The sequence below is a fragment of the Eublepharis macularius genome, chromosome 8 (genome assembly GCF_028583425.1).
Source record: "Eublepharis macularius isolate TG4126 chromosome 8, MPM_Emac_v1.0, whole genome shotgun sequence".
NCBI classification, from domain to species: domain Eukaryota; kingdom Metazoa; phylum Chordata; class Lepidosauria; order Squamata; family Eublepharidae; genus Eublepharis; species Eublepharis macularius.
The window spans coordinates 34,055,091-34,067,954 of NC_072797.1; the positions used below are offsets into that span (position 1 = coordinate 34,055,091).

General features: G+C 48.0%; 1 protein-coding gene across 1 annotated transcript in view; it reads left to right on the forward strand.

Moving 5' to 3' along the window:
- The first annotated feature begins 4,474 nt into the window (after positions 1 to 4,474).
- ZSWIM6 (zinc finger SWIM-type containing 6) overlaps positions 4,475 to 12,864 on the forward strand; it is a 102,592-nt gene continuing 94,202 nt past the window's right edge. The window contains exon 1 of the mRNA XM_054987246.1: positions 4,475 to 5,159. Within this exon, the coding sequence (XP_054843221.1) occupies positions 4,475 to 5,159 (685 nt within the window). The remainder of the gene's footprint in view (positions 5,160 to 12,864) is intronic.

Below are 12,864 nucleotides of genomic sequence, written 5' to 3' on the forward strand. Positions count from 1 at the left end.
AAATGAGAATCATTTCTTGCAGCTCAGAAAACATCCAGGAAGAGAACTTTCTATGGCTGTGGAAGTATAGAGACATGACATCAAGATAGCTAGTCAGCAGCACACTGGATACGAAAGGCAGGAAGTGCTGACACCGAGAAGATGACATTCATTGCAGAAGGAATGTATATGGACATGGCCAATTAAATCACATCTCAACTAGTGAATGAGGAACAAGAGTCATATGCAAAGTTTCTTCAAGTGTATGCAGCCTCTTTCTTTCACTACAAAATAACCCCTGACTGTATCCAAACACACAGGATGAATTTCTAAAAAAAAAGAAGCCAGGGTGTATACTTGCCTGGAAGCCATATCTTGTGATCTTAAACTGTGAGTAGAGATTTACTGTGCAATCCTAAGAAGAGTTACTCCAGTCTAAGCCCATTGATTTGGACTGGAGTAACTCTTCTTAGGATTGCACTGCTAGTCTCTAGTGACTTAGGGTCAGTTTATACAAATCAGAATTTAGAAGTCTAACTTTTCATGGGCTGTGCCACTTCAGGGTGCATAGGGGCCTACATATTTTGTGTGCTTTGGGGTTTGTTCATTTTTAATAGCAGTGGGGATCATTCAACTGGAATTGCCAGTATATGCTGATGAAGCTGTTACTAATTTTTCATTGATAAAGTTTCTGAATTTGTGTGCATGCTAAATAGCTGATAAAACAATTAAAATGTATACTAGTTAAATAGAAACTTTACAAGTTGGGACCAGGAAGGAACTTGAGGGTGTGGCCCTTCCATTCCCCCTGCCTGTGCTTCTTCCTCTCTCCTCCACCCTTTCCTCACTTTCTCTTTCCCCCATGTCTGTCATTCTTTTTTCCTCTCTTTCTCCCTTCCTCATGCCTCCTTTCATTTCTCCTCTTTCTCTTTCTCTCTCTCTTTCTCTCTCATCCCCATCACTTACTTGGATTCCGCCTGCTGGCACCACCACTCTCTTCATCATATGGCTATGGCAATGTGCAATACAGCAGGTACTGCAGCAGGAAGTGGGGATGGCTCTTCTCCTGGTGGCATGGCAGGCAAGGGGTTCATCCTCCCTAGTACGCTGCCACTGGTTCCTCCTTTCCTGCACACTACATTGCTGCCTCAGTGGTGGGGCTTGTGCCACTGCTGGCTCCCCCGCCTGCAGCACTGCTGCGTCACTGCCTCAGAGGCTGAGATGGAAAGGCAGCAGTGGTGGGACTCAGGGTGGCTCCTTCTCCCTACAGTGCTGCCACCGCCCACCCTGCCCGCAGTGTTGCTGCCTCACCACCTCAAAGGCTGTCGAAGGGTGGGGCTGCACAAATGCAGAGAGGTATGTTGGGGGGGGGGTTAACCCTCCTCCATTTGGGGTAAGTTTTCAGATTTTCCTGGAAACTTGGGGGGGGGGGAGTCCCCCACGTTTGTGGGGAAGTCTTCCTTCTCACCTGTTCTACGAATTTAAGCATCCCCCCACTTGAATTTTTCCCTGGATTTTGGAATTCCATATAACCTGATATGCGTTAGCAATATTATGTCCTTCAGTTTTGGTTTCCAAGCTTTATCAGAATGCTGCACATGGGCAGTTAGCCGTAGTTCTCCATTCATACCTTTTGATGTGCACTAGCAGATATTCGGAGTGATTAGAACTACACAAAAAAGAAATGGTATTCAGTCGCAGGGCTGCAGCTAGATTCCTTTTCGCAAGTAGTTTAATAAATGTGCATCTACACTGAAAGATATAAACTGAGGACAGTAGCCAACTGCATGGTGGCGTATTAAAAAGGAATGCAAGGAGAGGAAAGGGAGAAGGTAGCATATGGGGGTTCCTTTGCAGTCCTGCTATCCATGCTTTGCAGGATTGTATGAACTGAGATGATGCCATAAAAGCCAGATATTTGTGCACCTGGGTAAATACTTTTAATCAGAAAACATTAGGGATATGTGTTTGCTACACGATCAAGGAATGGATTGTTATGATTGTGTAGACTTGAGCATGTATGTAATAAGTTCAGATATTAATCAAGATTGTTTTTTTTTGTTTTGTAGCGTTCTGGCTTCAGTTTGTTTTCCCATTACTTACTTCTTACCTTTGAAGCCCTTCTGTGTGTGTATATGTGAACGGATGTGTGATCTGTGACAGCCTTCCTATTGACTACCAAGCTTAATGAAAGACTGACCACTGCCAAAAAATGAAGGGATAGTAGAGTTGAATGATATAAGAAAATGCTTACAAGATGAAGAAAACCTGTAAGCAACTCTTACTGTTATCCCTTTCCAAATTTATTCCCATTGCAGCTATATTACTATGTCTGCCAGTCTCTCTCCCCATCCCCCATGAGCAAGGTTTTCAGGAACGTGCCCTTTAACCAGCTCCATATTTATTCATGTATCACTAAAATAATATTTCATAAACAAGAAACAAGAAAAAAGGGTTGTTATTCCAAGCTTTAATTTGAAAGACAGTCCTTGGTTAACAGGGCCAGTGACCAACAACAACCAGTAGTATCAGAAAGGCATGCTGGGAGGAACCACAGAATGAAAATAACAGGCGTGAACCGACTGGGTAGCAAACCTATCAAAAGCAATGGAAATAAGTGGTGCGCTGAGGTGTGGAATACCCGATGCCCGCCCCCCCCCAAGTCGGAAATGCCTGAAATGAAAGGAACTCCAGCCTTTCCAAGAGCACTCCCACAGCCCATTCAAGCTAACACCCGTGCCTTTCCTTTCCGGCCAGCTACAGGTGGTAATCTTCCGGGACTTTGCTATGCTAATACGAGTTATCGCCCATCAGGGCCGTGCCCACTGGCCATTGTGCTGATCCCGAAAACAACTGAAACTTTGCACGGGCATTTGTCACCTCCGGCCCCCACTGGCCACATTTCCTGCTCTCTGTCTTCCTCTCTGTGTCTGCCAAGGGACGATAACCTTTGCCGCACACCTCCAGTTTGCGAAAGCCTGCCGGACTCTCGACTCGCCCGTGGCCATTCCAGGCGCAGCCAGCGCCTTCGAGGGACGCTTCTCTTGCAGGCAGAACCTTAGCGGAGGCTGGTGCAGGTGGGCAGCCGTGTCGGCGCCCAGAAGAAGAGCGAGATTCGCGGCCAGGAGCACTTTAAGGACCCGCTAGATTTCCCGGGGATGAGCGCTGGAGCGCCCTTCTCCTGAACGAATCTGACAAAGGGAACTCTGACTCTCGAAAGTTCATCCGCGGGAAATCTGGCGCTCCTGGCTCCGAATCTCGCCCTTAACGAAGGCTAACTCGAAAGCAAGTCCCACTATATACAACGGCTTGCACCAACCCCATTCACGTCCAGTCACGCTCACCGTACGATTCACGTCAACCGTGCAAAGGATCGCAGTCCTGCAAACTTCGCCCTTTGCTCAGACGGACGAACTTTGTACAAGGGGTATCCGGGGTGGGAGGAGAAAAACGTATTGGGATCATCATCTGCGGCGACTCTTTCATCCTCGACAGGGCGGTCCGGGGACTCTTCCTTCTTTTCCGTTGAAAAGGTTGTTCCTCAAGGCCGCCACAAACAGATTCCCCCTTCCCAATTTGGTGATCAAAAACCAGCCCTGCGAGGTAGACCGGGCGGATAGAAGCGGCAATCCACTATCAAAAGCCCCGCTCCCCATTCTAACACGAAAGCCAAGCCAAATGCCGACACCTCTGTGGACGCCTTCTTCCAAGAACTCCCTAAAAATCAGAGATCCCCCCTCCCAACAGACCCACCTTTGCGAGCCGCTCCAAAACCCGACCACCCTCGCTCTGCTTCTTCGCCTTAGACGGGGAGAAGCCTTCTAACGGTCGCCGCGTTCCTCCCTCGCTTCTCCCAGCGGCGGTTGGCTGGCAGACTGGCCTCTACCGTATTTCCCCGCCTGGCGAGCCCGGCGCTTTCGCCGAGACTCTTTTTGTTTATTCCTGTCAGCGCCCCCTCCCCCTAGAGAGCGCGCCGGCGAGGTGACCGGGTTGAGAGGCCCCGCCCCCGCATTCCATTTCCCCTATATGGCACCACAAAAGGGAGTCGGCAGGCCCCGCCCCCTTTTCCCACCACGAGCCACACGCGTGAGGCGCGGCCGAGGGAGGGCTGGGGCGAGCGTACGTAAGAGGAGAAGAGCGGGTGGGGGGAGAAAGCGGACAGACAGACGATGAAGGCGGCGGGTGGGTGTGGGTTGCCCCACCCCCTCTCCGCTCAGTGCCTTTCTCCCCCCTCGCTCCGTCACCGCTGACGCGCTGAGCACACGGCCTCGGGCCCCGTTTCTATTTATGTTTGTGGCCTCTTCCTCCCTCCTGCTTTTGCATATCCCCGCCCTTCCCCTCCCCTCCCTCTGTGGGAGCGGCGGTTGGCCCCGCCCCCACACCCATATTTGGCGGCGCGGGGGCGGGGCCGGCTCCCCGGCAGCCTCTCGCGGGCTTCCTGGTGCCGTTTATAGAGTACAGCCACTTCCGCCGTCTCCTTAGAAGCGGCGCGATCATGGCGGAGCGCGGTCAGCTCCCTCCCCCCGCCAAGCGCCTCTGCTGCAGACCGGGCTACGGCGCCGGGTGCAGGCCGGGCCAGCGGACGGTGGGCGGCGGCGAAGGGGGCCTGGGCGGCGGCGGGACGCTGTGCCTGGCGGGACCCTCCTCCTCCGCCGCCGCCTCATCCTCGGCCGCCGTTGCGCTCTCGCCCGCCCTGGCCGCCGCCTATGCTGCGCTGGGGGTGCTGCCGCTGGGCAAGACGCAGAGCCCGGAGTCGCTGCTGGACATTGCGGCGCGGCGGGTGGCGGAGAAGTGGCCCTTCCAGCGGGTAGAGGAGCGGTTCGAGCGCATCCCGGAGCCCGTCCAGCGCCGCATCGTCTACTGGTCCTTCCCCCGCAGCGAGAGGGAGATCTGCATGTACTCCTCCTTCAACACCGGCGCCGCCGCCGAGGACGCCGCCGCCGCCAGCAGTCCCTCGACCGCCACAGCCGCCGCTCCGGGCGCAGGATCTACCGCCGTCGGGTCCACCGGCGCCGCCGGCACCGCCTCGGTCGCGGCCGGCAACAGCGGCGCCGCCAGCAGTAACGCTGCGCCCGGGGGCGGCGGAGCAGCGGACGCCGCCGCCGACGAAAACCGCCTGCCGTTCCGCAGGGGGATCGCGCTGCTCGACGGCGGCTGCGTCGACAACGTCCTGCAAGTCGGTGAGTCACTCGGCCTGCGAGGGGACGGCGGGTGGGTGCGGCGGGCGGGCGGGGGAGCTTCTTGTCCCCTTTCGGGTTGCGCCGTCGCCCGCTCTCGAAACCTGCTTCCGTTGGGGGAAGCGCGAATGCCCCCCCCCCGGCTCCTCCACCTGCGCTGCAGAGCCGCTCGCGGTTCCTCTGCGGCCCCCCCCCCCGCCCCGCTTTATTTGTGTTTTCTTCTTTTCCCCTCCCGCCCCCTCCCGAGTCTCCTCGGAATCCCGGTCATCCCTGCAGCTCCGTGCCCCGCAGCCAGCCCTTCCTCTCCCACCCCCCTTCAGCCTTCTGCCGTTAAGCTTCCCCGCATAATCTTCCCTCCCATCCAGACAAAACACCCGGGGATCATCTCATTCCTCTCCGCTCTCTTTCCGCCTGTTCTTTCCCCCTTTTAAACCTGCCCTTGGCTACACCAGACCATTGCAGCCCTGCGCCAGGAGCGGCTCCCCTCCTTCCCCGCATCTTCTTTCGCACAGTGTCTCGATTGTCCCTTTTGCTCTTTACTCCCCCCCCCTCGATTCCCAGCAGCAGATTGTGTGAATGGAAGTGAATCAGCAGAAGGAGCCCCCAGGGGGAGGGGGGGCAGGAATGCCTCCTTATCGCTTGGCTTTGCCAGGAGAGGTTGGAGTCTCCAAACAAAGACATTTCTAGGACAGCAGGACTGGAGGAGGCAAGGAAATCCACTGTTGTTGGCTTTGCAGGGGTTCCTTGGGCGCTTTCTCTGCCTCTCACTCGCTCTTGTCCTTCTAGGTTTTGTTTGTGGTGGCACTGGGGGTAGGTCATTGGGTCGTAAAGCTGTCAAGCTACTGATGAAACTGGGGATGAAAGGAAGCTTGTCTAGGAGAGGCAGAGGCTGGCTGCCTAGCGGGATGGCTGTGCAGGAAGGCAGAGACAGCCAGGATGCTGCCAAATAGCTTTAGACGGTGGCAGGTTTTTATCCCCCCCCCCAACAAGAGAAGTGAGGCTCTTCTTCTAAATCCACACTTTCTTCTCCTTTGAGTGCAGGTTTAATTATTTTTGCAAGATAAAGCTTCCCTCCCTTCTCGCTTTAAATCAAAGGGCTGGGGTGGGGGGGGGGTGCCTTCTCTTCCTTCCATCAGATGAGGTGTAGGGGAGGGGTGACTGCTCTTGATAAGAGGGGAGGAGGTAGGATCTGTATGCTTGGCTTTCTCCCTTCTCTGCCTTTGGGATTAAGTTTCTGTAAATAAGCAGCTGGGTGGTTATTTCTCTAACGAAACTTCCTGGTTGGCGTGCGGATCTCTCTGGAGCTGGATCTTTTGTTGTACTTGCCTTGCCAGCGGTTTGCGTGTGTCTGCACATCTCGAGCAGCCTTCAGGCTCCCCACCCCCACTGGAGGAGGGCCTGGCACTTTCTCATTTTCATGTTTGTTTGTGTCCTTTTCTGTTGCTCCATGAAAAGGGGGGAACCAAACAAAAGAGGCTCTTTCATTGCTTTTCTCTGCCTGAGGATCTGACAAAGGGGAAGGAGAGCTGGCGGTTTTGAAGCTGCACAGATCAAGATTTTTTTCTGCTACTCAGACTTACCCAGCTTGCTCCAACATGAAATGTTAAACAAAAACTGTGGTCCTCCCCGCCCAGCTCCAGCATTTGACCACAGATGAGATGACTTGAAGTGGGTTGAAACCCACTGTGCTCAGCACCATAGTTCCCTCCGTATGCCTTCTTTACAAGATCTCCATTTTCTTGTGGCCAGTATCACTTGATATTCAAAGATGTGGGCGCTCCTTGCAAGTTGCGGTTTTAATGTGGCCATGCTGCTGTACCTTCTGTGATGGTGGGAGGGGGTACCTTTCTCTGCTTTTAAAAGAAAAAGTCAAAGCCAGTTTGGATTTGAGTAGATTTGTTGGGTTGTGAGACAGACTTTCATGCCTTTCCCTTCTGCCTGCAAATGATTTAGCTCTGGGCACTCTTCTAAGTTCTAATTAACATTCCTCCAGACTTCTGGGTCTGTCCCTCTAGCAGGGATTGAGGCACCTCTCTGTTTATCAGTGGCACCACTAGAATTGAGCCTCTTTCTGGTTTGGCTGGCATTGCTGAGGGCTTTTTTTTTTTTTTGGCCTCTGCTTGACTCCACTTGCGAGGGATGAGGAATGACAGGAGTGCACATAGGGAGGGTTTCTTGGCTGATTACATTTAAGCTAGGAATTCACTGTGAAAATAAAGCCAAGGGGGGATAAATAAAAGATGCAATCTTCTCTCGGAGACAGACACCCAGCATGGGCTTTGCTTTGCTTGCTTTCAGCATTTAGAAGAGACCTCACTCAGAACTCCTGAAAGGAGGAAAAAATAACTTGCGTAGCCTTGGAAAGGGGAGGGACGCTGGATGATGCTGGCAAAGGTCAATTTGAGCAGGGGAAAATATGCATAAATATATCTCGTGTCCAGGCTGCTTCTGGAATACTTAAATAAACATGCAGAATGCTGCATGCTGCAAGTACACTTTCTTTCATACATGGTTGGAATCTCGCCAGGCTATTAATGTATGGAAACTTGGTATTTCACAGCACTGTTTAAATGTGATTTTATATGGGGTGTGGTGAGAGATGAACATAGCAGATGCTGATGTTTTCCAAATCACAAATATTTTCCTTCGGCAAATGTGAGGCTTGTTAAGGTTCATAAAGGCTTTACATAGGGCAGAAAGAATAAATGAATGACCTCTCTCAAATCCATAGGACATCTTCCTATGCTGATGTTCACAATTTTGTTTTGTAGTTGATTGGTTTTGTAAATTAGCTCGTCCTCATTTTTGGTGCTGTATTGTGACTTGCCTTGGGGCAGAGTGGCTACAAAACAGAGCAGAAATTAGTGTGTTTATACAAAAAAAATTATTGCGTTCATGTTGCAATTCAGCTTCCTTTAATACTTGTCCTTGGTATCTACAGTGTGCATGTAGCATGGGTTCTGCAGCATAACATTAACAAATGTTAGCAGGGATATTGGGACTTGGATGTCTTTAATTCTCGTTAGCATCCTTTCTGCAAGCCAGCAAGTAAATTTTTTGTTGAAATGATGAGAGTGTGTGCGCGCGTGTGCCAGTTTTGAGCTGTGTATTAGAACAGAAATTGTCCTACTACATATGAGATGCTTCTCTTGATATGTGTGCCTTTAAAAAAATTTATACCAAGACTGTTCTGCTTCTTAAACCTTGTACATTAAAACTTGCCCCAGCAGATTGTATTGTCAAAACCATAGATCTCAGCAGACTAGTCTTATGTTCATTTTATGTCTAAAAAGGTAAGAATTATATGTAACACCCAAAAGATACCACATTTTTATTTAATATGTTTACTTCAAGTTCTCTCTACTGACTTCAGAAACATTTTGTGAAGCTATGTCATACAGGGCAAAGCTGTACTCTGAGTCATTCTAAACTTTGGCAGGCCAAAGTTTTAAACAATATATCACTATGCAAATAGTATAAAACTTTGCTGTTCAGCTACGTGCATATAGGACACAAAGGGCAGTGTCCACATCAGGATTCATTTCTCTTGTAACCATCAGTGCACACCATACACTTAGGAAGCTGATAAACAGATACTGCATTGTTGTGTTTTTTCTTTAAGTACTGATTTGAGGATGCTAGAGCTTCGGTAAATATAGTTTAACTATGGCACTACAGAAATTTTGTAATGGCTTATAAACTTTGAGTTATTTGCGTAAAAAAAGTCAGTTTTTCTGAACAACAGAGAATGTGCAGTTCTTTTTAAAGGTAAATGTGAAACGTTCTCATTAATTGGCAGTGGAACAAATGAGTGTTCCTTCTCGCTGATGCTCCTCTTGGATAAGGATCAGCAGATGGATAAGTGGGTTCTTCTTTGGTCAGGATTTAATCAGTCTTCTCCTCTGTGTTAATGGGATTTTGAGCCCCCTTTTGCCTGTTCTTGTTTGCAAATTTTGATACTTATAATACTGTGTTGTGTGTGTGTGTTAGCTTTTGTGGCAGTGTATTTCTACCTCTGGGCTTGCAGTATTGCAGATGGACCTGTTTGGAAACATTACAACATTGTTTGCTGTTGCAGAAATTAACGTTGCCTTTGTTCTCCAGCATGTTTTTATGGTTGGGGTGGGTTTCTTGCTGCTCCAGGTGCATGGGTTGTGCCTTGGGCACCCCGGCCTAGCTCCATCTGCCCAGCTGTGATAGTTGCATCAGAACCGGTTTTGATACCGCCCTGCATGCTTTTGAGAATCTATCAAGATGTACGTTAGTAATATGAGTTACAGCTACAGTCAGAATAGTAGTCACATGACAGATTCTACTGTAGCATTTCCCAGGCATCCTGCCTCTTAGCCCGACTGACTCCTTCCTCTGCTCCAAATGCCAGCCTCTGCCTTGAAACCAGAAAAGCAGCTCAACTTCGCTGATCAGAGAAGACAGCAGTGTGCTTTCTACTTCTCCTTTCCTCTCCATGTTAGACAATAATTCTACTTCCGAACAAGCATTATATTATCATCTTGTTTTTTGTGCTGTAAGCTTAATTAATGGTAGTCTGTGGTTCCATAGGCAGGCACATTGCTGTCAGTTGCTAAACATTTATTTTGCTTGTGAGATTAAACAAATTGAGATAACTGGGGAGAGGGGCGTGCTCACACAGGACCTTGTGAACTGGTCCCTGTGCGTGGCTGCTTGTTACAAGCTGGTTGGCACAGCCTGCTGTGGGGCCCTGTTTGGGGAGTGCCTGTGCCTGCCATTACTTGCAGCGAAGGGAAGTAGCAATGACTTCCTTGTTGTACCTGAAAGGGCTGGGGTGGAGCTTTATGACTGTAGCAGTGGTCAGAGTCCATGACTGTTACAGCCATCAAAAGGCTTATATGTACACCTGGGGCTAGTTCAGGTTGCTGTGTTAACCAGTTCTAAATTCCCAGACTCTGGTCTCAACCGGTTTGTTAGGTTGCCAGTCACTGCAGTACTTAGTGGAGCATGTAACAGTTTTTGTGCTGTGGCCAGTTGTGGTGATAGCAGCTTACGCCCCCATCTGTTGAAGTCTCATAAATGAGCAGTTTAAAATGAGAGTATGTGGTACTGGTAGGAGTCAAAAAAGCTATTGAAACCAAAGTAATCTCATAATTTGCTCCTTATTTAAATGCAGTGTTCCAATGCTTATTTTCTGGCACAAAGTTCAGGGTGGGGTTTATGTAGACTGTACATGTATGAAATCAGCGGTAAAACAGACTGCTGATGATAGGTACCATTTTATGTTGCACAACTTAAAATGCTTCTAGGAGGTGGGCTGGTTAGAAATCTGCTTACTAGTTAATCCAGTTTAGATGCCAGGATGACGACTTGAGCATTAGTGCAATCCAACATTCATATGCACACCTTGCAATATAACTGAGGGAAGTGGGTGTGCTTAGCATGCTTATTTTCTGGATCTGACCTGGAAGGAAAACTGTCAACCTGGAGACATTGAGAAATTTAAATCAGGCTCCTACAATCTTTGTTTGACAGTAAGTTTTTGTTCAAAGTAGATGACAGTCAAATAGCACCTTAGTGTCACCCATAGTTCCTGTCAAACCAAGGTGCAGAGGAAGGCAGATCTTTGCTTTAAAAGGGGTAAGTATTTGATCTGTAAAGATGAATGGCTGTAGCAGCATTATTGCTTAGCCAGAGAGCCAAGCCAGTGTGGAAACCTTGATTGAATGGTGGCCAGCCTTATTACATGGGCCGCTCTGTGGCTTTTCTTCCCTGATAAGGTTTGTGGTGGCACATGGGCCAAGTCTTTCTTTTCTGTTGTGAGTTTGGGTCCTGATGCTTTGGCAGGTCTGTTTGGCAACCTGTAGCCCTTGCATTTTGGTCTCAACATACCAACAAATTTACAGATGTTCTGTCTTTAGTGCTTGCTAGGTTTCAGTAAGTTTGAGCATCCTGGTCTCAAACCCATAAATGATACTTTTTCAAAGTTGCTTTCACCTGGACATTGGTATACTCAAAGTTAATCAGGGTCTTCCTTTGCTATGGGTGCTGAATGTATCAGTGTCTTATACAAAATGAATTAAAAAGCTTTTCATGCAGATTTCACTCTCATGATCAGGGTTACCTGTGGGCTTTTGATATCATCAGATTATAACTATGTGCAACTGGCAGACACATTTGTTTAAACCTCTGTCTGTTCCAATATTTTCAAAATAGGGGTGAATGACTTTTTTTGAGCAAAAGAGGTAGGGTGGAAGCTGAACCTGCTGCTAACTAACCTTCCCAGAATCTCTTTTCTTCTCCCCTCTCAGTGCTCTTCTCCAAGCCAGCTTTATTTCTAGCATCAGCACTTGTTCAAGATGCTGGAAACAAGCTGCACATAGTTTAAGATTTGGTAGCTGCTTGTGACTGAAATTCCCTCTCTATTCCTATGTTTTTTTTATTTCCATCTGTTTGGAATTGTCAGTTTGTGGTGCTGAAAGGTATGGTCAGCTATTTTGTTACAATTGCAGTATATCATAAAGGCTTTCAAGGATGCCACCAGGACTCCTCCATGTTTCAGACCTTGTGAGGTTATTCTTCAGGAGTATTGGTATTTTTTTTTCCTGTGGACACAGTTCACAGTTAGTGGCTTAATTATGTGGGCCTGTATTTTAGGTATGCATGCCAAAGGTACAGATCCCTCTGCTTAAAAGGAGATGAATATTTGACCTATGACTCCACTACAGTCATAAGGTTAGTTAAGAGAAGGGTTGTGTCTCAGTAGTAGAGCCACATACTTTGTATTTAGGAGTTCCTGCATTCAGTGCTTGGAGTCTTCCGTGAAAAAAGTCTTGGACTGCAGATCTTCAGAGACCTTCCTTTGGGACTTTGGAGAGCCACTGACAGTCAGAGTGGACAATACTGAGCTTAGGTGGGCCAGTGATTTTTTTGGGTATAAGGGAGCTTCAGATGTCCAAAGTATGGGTTTAAAAAATAAAGCCAGTGGTCTTGACTATATCAAAGATCAGATATTTAAGCCTTAATGCATCCTTATTGAACTGTTTTCCCTGCTCTCTTTGAAATGGGTTCCTATAGCATTTCATTGTTCTATGAAATACTGAGTATATAAGGCTCCATGTATTTACCCCTTATTGTAAGGGCTTCTAACTAAACCAAGCCATCCCTCTGAAATCAGTTCTGAAAGGCCACAGCTGCAACATGAATGAAACATAGGTTTTAAAACCTAAAACATGTTAAGCCATACTTGCTGCACTTACTTGTAAAAATAGTTAAATTTTTTAATTTCTTTCTTATTTCAAGTGGATACATCTGGTAGTTTTTGAAAGTGGAAGTTACATATGGGCACTGTCTGAGGAGGCCTGATATTATTTGGGAGCATGTAGTAGAACTTATTAGTAAGATAAAATTCTTACGATTGGTGTTAGCAAATCAAATACATTGGGAAGCAGGCTTACTGATTAATGTGTTGATCTGCCTCTTGTCTGTTTTAACAGCTTCTCTGTCTTTTTTATGTTACCTCTTTGTTAATTAGCATCAGACTCGCCATTATTAATAAAGAGTTCCATGTAAGGAATGTGGGCTGGCAGAAGAGTTAGCATATGAACCTAACTTATTGCACTTGTTGTACCTATGATCTTTTGTTCCACGTGATCTTGGAGAAGAAAACCCTAGAGTCTCCAAGAAGCAGTGTCTTTGATAACTTAGTTGGTTTTTTCCGCTAGCAGCGTTTTTTGTT